General features: G+C 51.3%; 1 protein-coding gene across 7 annotated transcripts in view; it reads right to left on the minus strand.

The window, feature by feature from the left end:
* Window positions 1-310: 310 nt before the first annotated feature.
* SSBP3 (single stranded DNA binding protein 3) overlaps window positions 311-18,024 on the minus strand; it is a gene marked incomplete at both ends in the record, with an annotated part of 161,466 nt that continues 143,752 nt past the window's right edge. For 5 of the 7 annotated variants that reach the window (XM_080690382.1, XM_080690380.1, XM_080690379.1 and 2 more), the window contains 9 exons: window positions 311-340; window positions 945-1,046; window positions 1,154-1,182; window positions 1,421-1,499; window positions 11,201-11,271; window positions 12,585-12,639; window positions 13,106-13,141; window positions 13,749-13,797; window positions 14,503-14,567. In XM_080690382.1, coding sequence (XP_080546508.1) covers window positions 311-340; window positions 945-1,046; window positions 1,154-1,182; window positions 1,421-1,499; window positions 11,201-11,271; window positions 12,585-12,639; window positions 13,106-13,141; window positions 13,749-13,797; window positions 14,503-14,567 — 516 coding nt within the window. Of the gene's footprint in view, window positions 341-944; window positions 1,047-1,153; window positions 1,183-1,420; window positions 1,500-11,200; window positions 11,272-12,584; window positions 12,640-13,105; window positions 13,142-13,748; window positions 13,798-14,502; window positions 14,592-18,024 lie in introns of all 7 variants that reach the window. The other 2 variants (XM_080690378.1, XM_080690383.1) reach the window with 2 other exon arrangements.

Below are 18,024 nucleotides of genomic sequence, written 5' to 3' on the forward strand. Positions count from 1 at the left end.
ACAAACAAATGAACGAAAAAGAAGAAAAAAAAAAAAAGTAAAGGTCATTTTGGGAAAGGGAACGGGGCAAGGGGTGGGATTTTTCTGGTCACTGACTTGAAATATATTTTCACTTTTGAGTTTTGTCCTTCATGTTTTATGGAATAAAAAGTTCGGCCTTTTTATTGCATGAAACTAAATTGGGAAGGTGGGGGGAGGGGAGCGGGAGCGCCCGCCCCGCTCCTGGCAACGACACCTCAGATCTTCTTGCATAATTTCTGGCATCTTCCTGCCTGCAAGGCCAGCTCTCTCGGCGTCTTGGAGAAGGGGGTCACACACTCATCGTCATGCTTGGAGAGTACTGAGGGGAGAGCAGAGGGGGATGCGTGAGGCTGTGGTCACTGCAGCCTTGTGCGCTGCGGCTGCAGGGAGCTGGACAGGGCTGGGCCGAGGGCAAGGAGGCCGCTCTCCGCTCAGGGCCGCCTCCCTCCCGCGCCTCCCCTGCCCTGAACCACTCCTTCAGGGAAACTGGGTCTGCAGGGAACTGGGGTTGAGAGAGCCAGAGCCCTGCCAGGGTGCCCTGGTGTGGGGTGGTCTGTCTGGACTTCTCAAAAGGTGCTTTCTTCAGATGAAATCATACACAGAAGGCTGGCTCTAGGTGCTGAGACAGAGGAAGGCCCTGGCTGCACAAACCTCCCTCCCCGGCCAGCGCTGCGCCTGCCCTCAGCCCAGGGCTCCTCAGTGCCAGAGGTGCCCAGCTCGCCATGGCGCCTCCGGTAGACCGGCCAGCGGCCAGGCCAGGGTGATCTGTACATTGTGTGGAAAAGCAATGGGTGAAGAGGCCATGGCACAGGTGCCAGTCACTAGCTCAGCTGCAACTGTGGCTGCCAGGCACCGCAGCGGCTAGATAAGTGTCCCCAGGCCCAAGGGGCAAGATGAGGGTGGAGACAAGCATGGGGGCTTACATTGTCATTCTGGAAGGAGTGGAGGAAGTTCCCTCCTAGCTCGCCGTCGTCTCGAGGGGTTCCTGGAGGATTGCTAATGCCACTTATGTTGTTAGGAGAATTCTGCAGAAAGGGAGAGGAGATGAGGCGAGTTCCCAGTGCACTGTCCTCATGGGATAGGGGTAGAGGGGAGGGTACTGTCAGGGAGGAGACACTGAGCCTGTACTCACTTTTGGAAGTCCATCTATGTCGCCTGACCCTGGAAGGAAAGGAGAATCCAATTGTTCCTCGCACTCTTCCCTGGAGGGGTCTCCGGCTCTGAGCGCCCGCCTCCCTGGGCCCCCGAGTCCTTCTACCCAAGCCCCACACCTCTGCAGAGGATTTCCTGTGAAGGCAGCCTCTTGCTGTGTGCCCAGCCAGGCCTACGTCAACAAGGCCTAGTGGAGGCAAGGAGAGCTGCGCGGGTGGTGTGCGCTCCCAGGAGCAGGCCAGCTTACCTAGAGATCCATTCATGTGGTGTGGCTCCATGCCGCCCATGCCGCCCATGGGGCCGTCCGAGCCAGGACCCATCGGGAACTGAGGGAGAAGCAGAGCAAGGCTCAGTGGACCCAGGCCCTATGCACCCCTGGGGGCTTTCGTCCTTGGCCTTGCAGCAGCCATTCTGGTGGGCTGCAGGGCAGAGGTGCCAATCCCCCCCAAACTCCCTTACCAAGGGAGGGAGCAAATCCAGGGAGGGAAAGGAACTAACTAGTTCCAGGCCACCCAGCTCCACATGGAGCCAGCAACCAGAGCCCCCAGGGCTCATTCTATTCCCTGGGGCACAGTGCTAGGCTCACCAGCCATGGCTGCAGACAGGTGTCTTGTCTGACTTTACATGCTTAAAAAAAAAAAAAAAGGAACAGCAGCAGAGCATGGGAAGTACCCTGCTTGGGGTCTCCTAGGTCAGGGCTGGAGCCCAGCAGCCTGCCCTGGGCTGCACATTGACCTCCTCCAAGCTACTCCTGAGATGCAAGGACGTTCTGTGGGCAATGGCAGAGACTGGGTGTGCTGAGCAGCAGGGCCGGGAGGCACGGTGCTGGGGAGAGTCTCACACAGAATTCACAGTGCAGGCAGATCTGGACTCAGATCAATTGTACTCCATCCTCAGGACTGCGTGGAACAACTATCAAACCCATCTCAGAAAGAAAGCAATGAAAGGCCAGAGAGATCAGATCCCACGCCACAATTCACACAGCTGGGAAGGGAAGGCTGGAAACCATCGGGACGGCCAAGGCGCTGGGACGCAGACTGGACCTCAAGTGGGAGAGGGTGGACGTGGTGGGGCGGAGGACTGCTGCCGCCTGGCCCGGGCCAGGAGCTGAGTCACAGGAGCACCGCGCAGAAGGGAAAGAGGTGCCAACTCCCAAAGACAGCCACAGACAGCACGCTGCAGCTTCAGACGGAGCAGCGAAATCATGACAGGTGGCAGGAGGAGATAGGGTGCCGGCATAACTGAGGGGTACAACTCTGGCCATGGAAGCCATCCCAGGGGTCCTGGGGAGGCCACATGCTGGATGGCGGCACGAAGGGCCAGGCTTCATGGCACATTTGGCCATCTGGCAATGGATCTCATTCTTAGTAGCCCAAGTGTGTAAGGACAGGGTGACTAACCAAAACAAACAAGACCACGACCCAAACACACCAACATGTTCATATCCTATATATACATCATTACTTTAACATAAATATATAAAAAATCAGGTTACTTATCTGAAACTATATATAGAGATTTTTTTTTTTTTTTTTTTTTTGCAGTACTAGGGATGGAACCCAGGGACATTCTACCTCAGAGCTACATCCCCAGCCCTATTTTTTATTCATTCTGAAACAGGGTCTCACTGAGTTGCAAAGCGCTATCTGTAACCTGGATCCTCATGTCTCAGCTTCCTGAAGTGTGCACCACCATGCCTTGCTTTGAAACTATATTTTATTATGTCTTTTTTTGGGGTACTATTTTAGCAGATTTGTTGAGGTACAATTTGCATACCACACAAATCGGTCCATTTAAAATATACAATTTAGCCAGGTGTGGTGGCGCACACTTGTAATCCCCGCGCTTAGGAGGCCGAGACAGGAGGATCGCGCAGGTTCGAAGCCAGCCGTGCTGGCTTAGGAGACCCTGTTTCCAAATTTAAAAAAGTATAAGATAGGTCTGGGAGTGTAGCCTGGAGGTAGAAGGGTTTCCAGGAACCCTTCTGGGTACCCCTTCTGGGGTACTACCAAAACACACACACACACACACACACACACACACACACACACACACACACACACACACACACACACAATTTAGCTGGGCGTGACGGCACATGCTTGTAATCCCAGCGCTTGGGAGGCTGAGACAGAAGGATCTCATAGGTTCAAAGCCAGCCTCAGCTACTTAGTGAGGCTCTCAGCAACTCAGTGAGACCCAGTTTCCAAATATAAAATAGGTCTGGGAGTATAGCATGGAGGTAGAAAGCCCCTGGGTTCCACCTCCAGTACCACCAAACAAACAAGTTGACAGTCATGGTGGTACACACTTGTAATCCCAGTACTTGGGAGGCTGAGACAGAAGGATCGCAGTTTGTGGCCAGCCTCAGCTACTTAGTGAGGTCCTTTGCAACTCAGTGAGACCCTGTTTCAAAATAAAGAGTAAAAAACAGGGCTGAGGCTGGGGGTGTAGATCAGAGGTAGAATGTCCCTGGGTTTCATTCCCAGTTCCAAAGTTCCAAGAAAAAAAAAAAAAATCCAGTGGGTTTTAGTCGTTCTACAACCACTGCCATAATCAATTTTAGTACGTTTCCACCTCCCAAAAAGAAATCCTATATTCTCAGCAGTCTCTCCGCAGCCTCAGGAGCCACTCATGTACGTGTCTCTATGCAGCACCTGTTCTGGACACTGCACTTGAACAGAATCGTGGGACCTTTCGTGGCTGGCTTTTTTTCACTTAGCATGTTTCCAGTGTTCATCCATATACTGCAAACGTTAGTCCTTTATTCCTTCTTTTGGACAAAAGCACCTGCTGTATGGGTATACCGCATTTTGCTGATGGGACACACAGGCCGCTTCTATTTTTGGTGTTTGTGACTGATGCTATTGTCTATCTGTATGTAAGTCATTCTGTGGCTGCACATTTCCATTTCTCTTGGGTAGATACTTAGGATGGGACCGCTAGGTCATATGGTAACTCTATGTTTAACTTTTCTTGGAATTGCCAGACTTCTCTACAGCAGCAGCATTTGACATCACACTCTCCCCAACACTAGTCATTATTGTCTTTTGACTACAGCCTTCTTTTTTTGGGGGGGGGGGGCGGTATTTGGGATGGGACCCAGGGGGATTCTACCTCCAAGCTACATCCCCAGCCCTATTTTGTTTAATTCTTTATTTTGAAATAGGGTCTCACTGAGTTGCAAAAGGGCCTAAGTAGTAGCTGAGGCTGTCTTCGAACTGCAATCCTCCCGTCTCAGCCTCCCAAATGCTGGGATTACAAGCATGCGCCACCATGCCTGGCTGACTACAGCCTTCTTAATGGGCACAAGGTAGGACCTTAATGTTGCTTTTTTCGTGGTACTAGGGATCGAACCCAGGGACATTCTACCTTTGAGCTCTACCCCCAGCCCTGTTTCTTATTATTGTGAGACACGGTCTAAGTCGCACAGGCCTCATTAAGTTCTGGCACTGGCTGTGAACCTGCCATTGATCCTCCCAAGTACTGGGGTTACAAGGTGCACCACCACAGTACTGGGGTTACAAGGTGCACCACCACTACGCCTGGCTTAATTTGCAACACTGTTTTAATTTGCATTTCCTCATGACTAATGATACTGCCATCTTTTCATGTGCGTATTTGGCTATTCCTACATCTCTGGAGAAATGTCTATTCACATCCTTGTCCTATTTTTAAACTGGGTTGTCTTTCTATTATTGAGTCGTAAGAGTTCTTGCTATAAATTAGTTTCAAGCCCTTTATCAGAGAAATGATTTGTAAATTTTTCTCCATCCTGTGAGTTGATGTTTAACTTTCTTTTCCTTATGCAGTACTGATGAGGAAATGAGCTACACCCTCAGCCCTATTTTTTCTTCTTTATTTTGAAACAGTTTCACTGAGTTGCAGAGGACCTCACTAAGTAGCTGACGCTGACTGGGAACCATGATCCTCCTGTCGTCCCCCCCCCCATTTTTTGTCTTTTTTTTTTTTTTTAAACAGGGTCTCACTGAGTTTCAGAGGACCTCACTAAGTATCTGAGGCTGTCCCAGAACCAAGAACTGTGACCCCCCTGCCTCAACCTCCGGAATGCTGGGATTAGGAGTGTGGGCCACCACGCCACACCTGGCTTGTTACACAAATGTCATGATGTAATCAGAACAACGACACAACTAGCAGCATCACTTATTTATCCTGTACCATTTACTTTTTTGTTACATGTTATCATTTAATCAAAACAATAGGACTAGGTTCTGGGAAACCCTTCTACCTCCGGGCTACACTCCCAGACCTATTTTATACTTTTTTTTTTTATATGGAAACAGGGTCTCTTAAGCCAGAGCGGCTGGCTTTGAACCTGCGTGACCCTCCTGTCTCCACCTCCCAAGTGCAGGGATTACAAGCGTGCGCCACCATGCCTGGCTAGGACTAGTTAATATTAGCAATTAATATATAGAGGACTGGTGGCTAAATAAAAAAATAAGAAAAATAATTTTTTTTGGGGGGGAGAGGTTATCAGGTTTGAACCCAGGAGCATTCTACCTCTCCACTATATTCCCCAGCCCTTTTTATTTATTTATTATTTTGAAAGAGAGTCTAGCTAGATTACTGAAAGTCTCACTAGGTTGCTGAGGCTGCCCTCCAACCTGCGATCCTTCTGTCTCAGCCTCCCAAGTACTGAGATTACCAGGCGTGTACCACCACACTTGCAAAAGGTATATTTTAATAATGTATCTGTCCTGATACAGTAATTTAGCTCTTCTTTCTGCCCAGTCATACACTAGGGTGTTTCCTGCTCTGCTTCCTTTCCCAATATTTTTCTCTGAACTGCCTCTAGCGGTTAGGATATCCTCCTTTTTTTGGTGCAGTGGTAAAACTGAATACACAGCCATGTGGTGGTGTAACACCTGTAATCCCAAGTGCTTGGGAGGCTGAAACAGGAGAATCACAGGCTCAAGGCCAGCCTTAGCAACATCTTGAGACCCTGCCTAAAATAGAACATAAAATAGGGCTGGGGTGTAGCTTGGAGATAGAATGTTTCTAGGTTCAATCCCTAGTACAAAATAAAAACTGAGGAGTCAAAATATAAAATTCTCTTGCCTCTCTGCTCCTACCAAGCCCATATTGCAGTGATTCCCATGTCACACAGAACACTCAACTATTTTTCCAACCAACACACTTGCATGGGGAGGCCTTCCATCTTTTTTTTGTGTGTGTGGGTCTGGGGATGGAACCCAGGGGCATTTGACCTCTGAGCTATACCCCCTGCCCTATTTTTTATTCCTTATTTTGAAACAGGGTCTCACTAAGTTGCAGAGGGCCTCACTAAGTACCTGAGGCTGTCCGCAAAACGCGATCCTCCGGTCTCAGCCTCCCGAATGCTGGGATTATAGGCATGCGCCACCGCGCCTGGCTGAGGCCTTCCACCTTTACACAGGATTGTAAAACCTGGTTGGTACAAATGACTGAGCCCCTAGTGCTGGCCATCCGCTTGTGTCTCCGGGGGGCTCTAGACTGGCCGCCTCCAGTCAGGGCCTTTGTACCTGCAAGTTCACCACATGGGCTAGCGCTGCCTACGACATTCAGCACGGGCAAACACCACGAAGCAGAGACGGGATGGATAACTTATCGTTATAAATTAAACCTTTTTTGCACAGGAAAAATGGCTGTGAAAGCAGAGAGGTAATTCTTACTTGTGGGATCCAAGCTGGATTCCAAATAAGTTACAGTTTTAATAAAGAAATCAAGAAAGTCCTATTTAACTTGGCTGCCCTTTCTCATGACATTTTCTGCATTCTCAGGCAGTCTCATTTCAAAAAAAAAAATGAGTCATTATTTCTGTGGTATGAGGTTTTGCTGCGACCTCCACATAACACTGAACAATTCAGGTGCGGTTGGCTCACCCGCTCAGGGCTCCTGTGGCCTCTCTCAAGACAACCACTCAGTTTGGGAGAAACAGTATGTCTGTCTCTCTGTTTTTGGCTATTGTAACTGAGTATCAGAGACTGGGTAATTTAAAAATAATAAAGGTGCTGGAGAATGGATTATGAAAACTGAACCCAGCAGAGTTGTACCTCTGAGGCACACCACTAGTCCTATTTAATAATCTTGAAAACAAGGCTGCCCAGTTTTCTCAAAGTCTCCGTAAGCTGCTGAAGCCGGTCTCAAACTTATAGCGTGTGCCACCACACCTGGCTCACCTCTTTCTTCTTCTTCTTCTTCTTCTTCTTTTTTTTTTTTTTTTTTTTTTTTGCAGGTTCGGGGATGGAACCCAGGGGCATTTGATCTCCAAGCTACAACCTCTGCCCTATTTTTTTTTTTAAATTCTTTATGTTTGAAACAGGGCCTCACTAAGTAGCTGAGGCTGTCCGCAAACCGCGATCCTCTGGTCTCAGCCTCCCAAATGCTGGGATTACAAGTGTGTGCCACCATGCCCAGCTTGGCTTACCTCTTTTATTCCTATTTTTCTTTCATTCTCACCTCAATAATTTCCATTGTGAGACTTCTTGTCTCACAGCGAAAAACAAACTTTTTCTCTAGCAGGGCAATGTTTTATCTACTTTTCTTTCCTACATTCCCTTCCTCCCTCCCTTCTACACTAGGGATAGAACGCAGGGGCCCTGTGCCTCTGGGCTACACCCCATTTATTTTGAAATAGCATCTCTAAATTTCTGAGGGTCTGGCTAAGTGTCTGAGGCTAGTCTTGAACCTGTAATCCTCTTGTCAAGTGCTGGGATTACAGGTATGTGCCACTGTGCCCAGCTTTGCCACCTTTTCTATGCCCAGCAACAATGATGGTCATCTTGCGGGCATATGTTTGAGGAGATCTCCATTTCTATGAAGTAAAAAAAGAAAAAGGAATCTCACTAAGCTCTTCTGCACACTTTCAGGAAACTCAAAAGTGACCGAAAACTTTCACTATGAGAGCTGGAATCCTCAGCAGACAGATCATACCTCTCCGTGGCAATGCTAGAAGCAAGGTGCACAGGACACTTAGCAGGTAAGTCGTTTCCCTTTTCTTTGGCAAGAAGCTAATAGATTAAATAAAATCTGCCAGAATTAACTATGTACTGTTTGTCAAATATGCAATTAAGTGAGCAAAGCCTAGTCTGTATCTGGACAGAACAATTTTCCGTTTGCTGTAGCTTCATTAAAAACTTCATAGAGGGTGGGCGTGTTGGTGCACGCTTTTAATCCCATCATTTGGGAAGCTAAGACAGGAGGACTGAAGTTTGAGGACAGCCTCAGCTACTTCATGAGGCCCTTTGCAAATCCGTGAGACCCAGTTTCAAAATAAAGAATAAAAAGTAAGGTTGGGGGTAGAGCTTAGAGGAAGAATGCTCCGGGTTCCATCCCCAGTACCACATAAAACAAACAAAAAACTTCACAAAAATAAAAATGATTTTTATTATTATTTATTTGGTGGTACTGGGGTTCCTGGAAACCCTTCTACCTCCGGGCTACACTCCCAGACCTATTTTTATATTCTTATTTGGAAACAGGGTCTCTTAAGCCAGCGCGGCTGGCTTCGAACCAGCGTGATCCTCCTGTCTCTGCCTCCCAAGCGTGGGGATTACAAGCGTGCGCCACCACACCCAGCTCAAAATGATTTTTAAAACTCCTGTTTTCTGCCAGGTGTGGTGGCGCACGCTTGTAATCCTCGCGCTTGGGAGGCAGAGACAGGAGGATCGTGCAGGTTCGGAGCCAGCCGCGCTGGCTTAAGAGACCCTGTTTCCAAATAAAAAAAAGTATAAAAATAGGTCTGGGAATATAACCCGGAGGTAGAAGGGTTTCCAGGAACCCCAGTACCACCAAACAAAACCAAAAAACAAAAAAACCTCCTGTTTTCCAAGTCAATGTACATAAAACCTAGCAGGAATTCATTTTTCTGTGGTGCTGGAATCAAACCTAGGACCTCAAACACGCGAGGCACGTGCTCCACCAGGTTTGTTTTCGTTGCTGTGGCTTGAGGTGTTGTTGGTGCCCAATGGATTGCACCACCGCTGTAAGATCAGGCAGGACGAGCCGTCTCAGGCGCCAACACATCGGTTACAGAACTTCTCCCTCCCTCTTTTCACACATAGAACTTTTAGTTGCAACCTCTGGATCAGGTGATGTAAACTCAGTTCACGGTGCAGTCAGGGGAGTGAGATGATAATGGTGCTCATTCTGGGGTGAGCGGAGCTAATTCAACCACCGCTACTTGAGCCTGAGCACTGGTTTCCCCCTGGAGGACACAAACGCCTTTTGGTTTAGGATGTGCAGGTGCCAGCCCTACAGCTCCTTCCCTGCCCGCCGAACCCCACATTCTCCTGCACGCTGGGTAGGACGTCCTATTTGGGTTCTTTGCTGTCCTAGTTCATCCGAGTGTGTCCTTCCGCCCATCACTACAACAATACAGCTGTCCAGGTTTCCTTTTGGTAAGGCCTGGGTCACGTAGGTGCTGGCATCTTGTTTTCATGATTTGAATTCTTGGGCACATCGTCACGAGATTTACACTGTTGAAAATGAGACCAGCTCTATCTTGACACAATGCACAAGAGTGAATCTGCCATAGAGCACAAGTGGACTCTGCTGCTTAAGTCCCTGACTGCGACACCCTGAGGTCGCAGCTGCCAACACCCATGGCTAAGGCAACTATAGGACAGTGATGGACAGAGGCACTGAACCATGTCAAGGCCACCTGACATTAGCCCTGCTCTATCCTGTCTTTTGAGCCTCTGTATGCTATGTGTGTGTGTGTGTGTGTGTGTGTGTGTGTGTGTGTGTGTGTGTGTGTTACTGGGGATGGAATCAAGGGGCTTTCTACCTCTGAGCTACACCCCATACCTATTTTATTCTTTATTTTGAAACAGGGTCTCACTAGGTTGTGGAGGACCTCACAAAGTCCTGAGGCTGGCCTCGAGCCTGTGTCTCAGCCTCCTCTAAGTACTAGGATCACATGCATGGGCCACCATGCCTGGCCTCTATATGGGTTTCTATACCCATCCTTCTGTATCCATTGCCGAAACCTAGGACTCTCTGTGCCCTGGGCTTTCTCAGTTTGCAGATCTTTTGGTGCTAAAACTTGGTTGACTGGTCACCCTAGTGAGAGGTGGGGAGGAGGCTGAGGTGGTGGGAGGTGCTGGCTGCCAAGGAGGAGAGAGAGACAGGTCATATGACCCTGGGCAAAGGTGGCAAGCCAAGAGCTTAATATCAGAGGGCTGCTGCTGCTGGGGAGATTGTGTGTGTTCAGTACCCAGGGCTGGGGTACAGCTGAGTCTAGTCCCCAGCACAACAAACAAACAAACATGTATGCAGTATCCACACTCGGGTATAATAAGTAGGATGATTCAGGCATCACCTGAGGAACTGGACTGACAAAACTAGAGTACCCCCGAAGTCCCACCCGAGCCAGGCTGAGGATAGCAGTGGGCCTGACGCCTACACGCCAGCACTGCCGCCTAGAGACCCCTCTCCAGACCTGAGCTCCCCGAGGAGCAAGGCTGGACCTGCTCACCTCCCCACGCCCAGGGGAAGGAGGCGACAGGCAGGTGTGCCCCGGTGTCTGTAGAGCAGGACTGCTCCCAGCTGGGTGGGGGAGGCAGGCCCAGCTGCACAGGCACGCACAGTGCCGTCCAGTGGAGGGCAAGTCGGAGTCAGAATAGGCGAGGTTGGAGCAGTGACATGTCCAGGAATGAGACTTGAGAGGAAGGAGGTGCCAGGCGCAGGGTCACAGAGCCCACGGCAGCAACAGGAAGCCGCCAAGAAACAGGCCTGAGGTGGGTGGGGCGGGGCAGGTGGCACAGTCAAGACGGGACAAGCCCAGACCTCCTGTAGCCTGGGGCTTTGGGTCCCTGAAGTGGGAACGGCCACACCCCTTCTCTCCACCCTGCCAGCTCTGAACTCCAGGACGGCCCAAGAGTTAATCACTTTTCTGACAGTTTATTTTATTCATCTTTGGTAACAAATGGCTGAAATCAATTAAACCAGCTTTCCCCTCAGCTGATGAAGTTAATTATGATTTGTTATGGTATCTGATATGTAAATTATTAGAAAGCAGACTTACGTTGGACCGGCTGCCTCCGGGCGGCACGGGATTAATCATTGTGTAGATGTTGTCACTGGAATTTGTTGAATCTGTAGAACAGTGGAAACCCACAAGTCGAGGTGATTAATTCATTTCTTAATTAAAACAAACTCGTGGCACTTGAACTCATTCTTTTGTATTTTATCACCTAAAATTTCCTCTAAGTACCACCATTTTCTGGCTAATTTGTATTTAATGAAGATTCACAAAGTTTTTAATCACAGAAAATTCAAGTGTGAAAACCGTTCAACCACAAAACTAAGAATTTCAGGGTGTCTGGATGGCGGCATGGACACGGCCCAGGAAACTGCAGGCTCCATCCTCATCTCCCCATGGGCTCCCCCACAACCCCACCCAGGGGTGACCCAGGGGCTGCCCTGCCAAGCCCAGGGGGCAGAAGGGGAGGCAGGGACGTGGCTGGAGGCGGGCGCATGGGGTTGGGTTAATGTGACCCAGAGGAATGCGGGTCACACAGCCTTGCAGGAGTGAGAGCGAGCCGCAAGCAGCTGTCAGCGCCTTCCCTGACTCTCTGAGCAGCTTCCTTATGCGAGAGAGGAGGGCTGCAGGGGCCTTGGCCGCCCCACTGAGCCAAAGAGTCTCCTCAGGAAATCAGCTAGCATGTCTATCAGGAGCGGGCATCGGAGATCCCAGGCAGAAATCCTCACTAGCTTTCTCTTTCTATTTTGCGGTGGGTAGGGACTGTGCGCCGAATCCCGCTGGCTGGCTGGCTGGCTGGCTGGCTGGCATGCTATTCTTAGCTGGGAAAGACACAGATTGTGAGGCTGTGCGCGTGTGCGTGTGTACGTGCATGCGTGCATGTGTACACATTCCCTCTTCTGACTAGAGAAAAAGGGGAAAGGGATCCTACACAGAGGACCAGGGGCCTAGAGCTCTGGAAACTCAGGAGGAATCAATCATGTCTTAGAATTCTGGTCCCAGGATGCCAGAGCTCCAAAGCCCTTTTACATTTTTTCAGTGCTGGAGACTGAACTAAGGACCTTGTCTGTGCTACGCAAATGCTCCACCACTAAGCTCCACTCCAAGCCCCAAAGCCCCTTTCTGAGTCACCTAGGACAATGTACACCCAGGGCAGGGTTCTCTCCTAACAAGGAGCTGCAGGCAAGGGGGTCCCCTGTTACTGGGTCTCTCTCTCAAGTCCTGTTTTTTACAACGTAGTGCCTGAGAAGCAGAAGAGGTGTGACCCGTCGGAGCCTTCACAGTGGCGTTGAGGGCTCACAGCCCTCTCAATCTGCAGCTGTCATGATGCGTACTGGAAGACAGGCTGCTCAGGAAGGGGTGGCTGGTAAGCAGGGCTCTGCACTTGGCCTTCCAAGACTCCCAGGCAACCACCAGCCCTTCTTACCTGCAGGACTAGGCATGATGGGTGTTCCTGGAGGGCCGCCACCACCAGGGGGTCCCTGAGATGAGATGAAAACACATCAGGTGCCCACAGAGGTAACGAATGGGGGAGTGGGCACGCATTCCCTCCCAGTGAGCAGCCACATTTATCTCCTGCTAAACCTCCAGTGCTCACTTGAAGCTAAAGCTGTGAGCCTGGTACCTTGGGCGTGTGTGTTTGTGTGTATGTGTACACCCGCATATGTGTACATGCATGCACCTGCTCACACGTATGCCCACAATGGGGAAAGAAAAGGCCAGTGGGGAAGCCCAAGAGATCCTGGGAAGTTCCCCAGAAGGAGCCGATAACAGATCTTGGGTGTTTCTGATGCACAGGCATCTGAATACCAATGGCAAGTCCCAGAAGTTTGGAACCCGTGCACAAAATGTGTTTTGACCAGGGAAGAAACTGGGACTCCTGATAGTTCTCCATACAGAGTCAGCCACACAGGGCTAGAAGTGCAGTGCCCAAGCCCACACACTTACCACGTAGGTGCCGGGTGACGAGGAGGAGTACGGAATCTGGAAATAAGACGTGGGGGAGCCACATGTCGGAGTCGCCTCCCCCCGACAGGCAGTGCCCCTTTGCTTCCTGTCTACTTGGGGACATGCCCCATTTTTCTGAGGAAAGCCTTCGACCCCATGAGTCAGCTACCTGAGCGGTTTCCCTGGGAGGGTGGGGGATGGGAGCGGAGCCTAGTTTTCCACCACACTGAGGCCATCCTGGGCGCCTGGTCTCCTACTCTCTAGTCTTAGAGAGAGTCGGGAACCTAGGAAGCCTCTAGTGTGGGAAGGCAGGAGGGCCACCTTCTCTCCTGCTTTAGCTCCTCCCTGGACCATCTACACTGAGCCCCTCACCCACTTCTTCTTCTGAAGGCTGGCAGGAGGAGCTGGCAGTGGCCTCTTTGAACAATGCTCTTTGAGCCCACAGGCTCTTGGCTTAGACCTAGAAACTTCTGCAGAGGGCAGGATAGGGACCTTGATGACCCTTCCCAGACTTCCACCTATCTGTGCCCTCAGCCGAGGAGGTTAGGTCAGGTGGAATCCTACCACATTTCCCTCCCGACACCTCCACCTGAGTACAGGAGCCACTGCACCCAGAACCTCACCCGGCAACCTGGATACTCACTGAGTTAGCACTGTTGGGATTGGGCCAGGGTCTGCCGGCTCCCGGGCCCCTGAGAGAGGAAGAGAGACGCAGACAATGAAAGAGGTGCTAGAGACTCTCAGGGGTGGAGCCAGCAGGTGCAGGAACAGGACTGACATCAGTACCAGAGAATTCTTCACATGGTCCTAGGGCCTTAGAGGCCACCTGGCTCTTGGGTAGTAATGGGTAGATCCGTGGGTGGAAATCTGTGAACTCCTTTGAATTATGTGTAAGATTTGTAAAATACATCAATACTTGCAAAATCATATATAAAGTACCAAAGATTTCCTTTTCCTCTGCATGTGCATTTTCCTAGGAAGGCAGTCCACAGATTCCCACACAAAGGTTAAAAATCACTGACGCACTACAGCACAGTGGCTATCTGCACAAGGATTCAAAGTTTGACTCGGCCAACAAGAGTCGTGTGAGCGTGAGCAAGTCACTTTACCTCTCTGTGCCTCAGTGATCTCGTCACAGATAGGGGGCAAGAGCAACTGCCCCTCTTGGGTATCTAGACAATTAGGTGAGTTAATCCCTGTAGCAAGCCCAGAACTGTGCCTGGTGCAAGAGCCTGGGCCCTTATTCCCAGGATCACCAGCAACCTTGCCGTACTGATGAGGATGCTGAGGTCCAGAGAGGGAGCAGCACTGACTCCTATATTAAGAGTGCTCAGGGTGCCCTCAGTGGGTGGGAAAGCCATGGGCTCTGACCCTGGCCGGGTCCCCTTTTGCCTTACATGTTAATCCCGGGCATGGCGGGGCCGAGGGAGTTGGGTGGTGGTCTCATGCCGCTGCCGTAATTCTGCAATGATAACCAAGGGTCAGTCTATGAGAAGGAGAAGGGGAGCAAGAGAGAGAGAGAGAAGAGAGAGGAGAGAGAGAGAGGAGAGAGAGAGAGAGAGAGAGAGAGAGAGAGAGAGAGAGAGAGAGAAGGGAGGGGAAACAGACAGACAATATAAGCAAGAGGGTTAGTCTGTGCAAAGGACCTGATGAGAAAAAAATAATACATTCTTTCAAAAAAGGTGGGGTGGGGACCAAGTGGTGGGACAATGACAAGCCAGCACAGAGGGACAGTCACACAGTCGATGTGTTCTCAGGGGCTTCACGACGATGTTCTTTAAAACCCAGGGCCATCAGGCAAGCTGCTAGTCTGCACCTTCCCCGACCCCTCGCTACACACAACTTGGGTGCTTCTGGGATCCAGGCAGAGTGGGGGCACCCAGACCTCTCCCTTCATCTCATCACAGCCAGTGCATCCGACACCCTCCACGAGTAATATATTCTTTAAAGGAGGTTAACAGTCCTGGCTCCTGTCCCCATCCCACGTGGCAGGGCCCTGTGTGTCCTTGACACCCAGCTCTGGCAGCAGGCCTTTGTAATGCCCCATCACCTCCCTCCTCCACAGCTGCACGACCGCCCCCCACCTCCCCCGGGACTGAGTGCCTTCTCAGGGTGGGGCAGTGTGGACAATTGCATCCTGCAGGCCGGGTGTGCCCCACTGGCCACACGGATGGACGGATGGACGCAATAAGGAAAGCATTCTCTTGGTAAGTCTCTCCCTTGGGGCTGGGGGGCCTGTGATGGCAAAGACACAGCCCCATGAGCGGCCCTTCGCTGAGCACGTGGCATGCCTTATATTCCATCTCCACTTTGATCCTTGTAACCCCATGAGGTTGGTATTATTTCCATTTACAGGGAGAAAGGTTTGCCTAAAGTCACAGGCAGCAGATGGCAGGGCTGGGTTTCACCCGGGACTTGCAGGCCCCGAGTGCCCACTTGGTCACACCTCTGGAGAGAAGGACACTGGATGGGAGGTGAGCCAGGGCTCACAAGCTCAGAAACAACACGAGGCTGATGCCAGGGTTGCCATCCAGGGACCACCTCACTGCCCCGGGGCCACCTGCTCTGCTTGGTCACCCACAGAGGCCCGGAGTCTGGAAGAATGCCCAGACAGGATGCAGTGACGGCAGTAACACCAGGCTGGTGGCAAAGGCGAGACTTGGGGTCTGCGGGCAGGCTGTGGCGGGCCTCTCTGGCAGCTGGCTCATGGAGCCTGCTCAGGGCTGAGCCTTGTGGGCCCTAGAGAGCGAGCAGAGCCCGGGATCGAGATCAGCACATGAGAGGCCTTGGCTTGGCTTCTTTGGTGATTTTGGTAAATGACATTAATAATAAAAACTTGCCCGGTGCCAGGTTGTGCTTTATGGGTATCATCTACATGTGATGCTCATAGCAACCCCCTTACTACTGCCCTGTCCTAGAGTTAAAAAACTGAGGTCGATGGGGAGTGGAAGCCCCCACAGCTGGACTTGGCACAGCCCGCAGCCTGGCTCTGGCCTTAGAGCACAACAATGCCTTGTCTGTAAGGTGGGGGACAGTCCATGAGGTACTCTGTGAACCTAGGGGGCACCTGCTGGTCTGGGGTGGCTACAGCAGCAGCAGAGCCCTCAAAGGCCCTTCTGAAGGCCTACCTTTCCCTTCTTAATCCCTTCTACGTAGCAAACCCTCTGCCCTCTACAGGCCACACAGCCTGCTGTCCACTGTGCACAGCCCGGCCCATTACAGAGGGCTTCCAGGGAGAGAGAACTCCACTCCCCAGGGTGAATGGAGCCTGGGACACTCAGCTGGGTGAGAGGGCAAGAAGGTGCTCACTCTGAAGACGCTGGAGGTTCCGGGGCAACACCTTGCTGCTCCCACCCTACCCAGCACGAAGGAGGCTCTCACTGGGCCAGCAAGGCAGCCCCCTGCAGGGAAGAGATCCAGAAAGTCTCCTATTGGTGCAGACTCTGGAGGGCCAAACACACCTCCTGCTTCAATGACGACAACCTGGAGGCCTAGAGAGGCAGTCTTGTCCAAGGTCACCTAGTAAGTCAAAAGTGAAAGCTGAGCCAGGAGGATCGCAGGAGGTCAGCATGTACAACTTAGTGAGACCCTGTCTCAAAATAAAAAAATAAAAGGACGGGGGGGGGGGGCTATAGCCCAGTAACAGGGCAAAACCCCAGTTCTATCCCCAGTACTGCACATGGTTCAATCCACAGTACTGCAAAAGGGGGTGTGTGTGTGTGAAGAAGATTGTCGGGCATAGTGGCGCACGCTTGTAATCCCAGCATTTGGGAGGCGGAAAGGACAGCCTCAGCTACTTAGGAGGCCCTCTGCAACTCAGTGAGAGCCTGTTTCAAAATACAGAATAAAAAATAGGGCTGGAGGGCTGGGGGTGTAGCTCAGAGGTAGAATGCCCCTGGGTTCCATCCCAGGTAGAAGAAGGAAGAATAAAGAGGAGAAGGAGAAAGAGGAAGGAGAAGGAAAAGGAGAAGGAGAAGGAGGGAAAAAGAGTAAAGTTGTGTTGAAATCAGGTCTGGAAGCAAAGTTTTCCAGTCAGAAACACCAGGTTTTCCAACAGGGCTGAAAGCTCAGCAGCCTGGTGAGAGACTAGAGAGATAACTCTGGAGCTGAAGTTACTAGCCAGAAGCACCCTGCCGCTCCCCTCCATCCACGCTGCTCTGAAGGGCCAGGATGGCCTTCCTCCACTTCTGGTGCTCATCCCAGGTGGTGTCCCAGGCCCTGGGCAGAGGGGACTGAGCCACAGCCACAAAGAAAGCAAGAGCCCGCCCTTGGGTCTCAGCCCCCGTGCTCTGCTGGGTCCTCGGCAACATGGGAAGGCTTGGAGCAGCACGCAGGGGCCTTGGGCGAGGGCTGCTGCCTCCCGACACCTCCTGGAGGGGCTCTTTCCTGGAGCACCCTGTGGCTTGTCCGGTGGCATCTTCACCTTAAAATGGGAAGAGCCAGGCTAGTCATTAGGGTCATCTGTCAGGGGAACCCGGGCAGCGGAAGGCTCGCCAACCCACACTAGGTTCCTTGGTGACCCCACTCCCTCTTCAACCCCCAACTCCTGGTCTGCACCACAATTACCAGGACATGCGGTTTCTGCAGGTGACACAGGAATGTCCCTGGCATTCATGGATTATCCTTCATCTGAACTTTCATCTGGAATGGTGATCTGATTCTGTCTCCAAACCAAACACTAGAACCAGTGAGAGGACGGTGGGCACAGAAATCGCTATCTGCAGGGTCTGTGGAGGGGTCTTGTGTTCTCCCCACCTATGGAATTCCTGTAGTTTCAGCCTCATCTGAGAAAATTCACTTTTGGAACACTTGGACGAGAAGTTACTGCCCGACACTGCTGCAAGCTGTTTTTTAGAGAACTGGATTAAGTGGAAGCACTGCTTCCTTTTTCAGCACCAGCCACCTCACAAAAGCAGGGC

Source organism: Muscardinus avellanarius, assembly GCF_963383645.1.
Source record: "Muscardinus avellanarius genome assembly, chromosome: 3".
NCBI lineage: Eukaryota > Metazoa > Chordata > Mammalia > Rodentia > Gliridae > Muscardinus > Muscardinus avellanarius.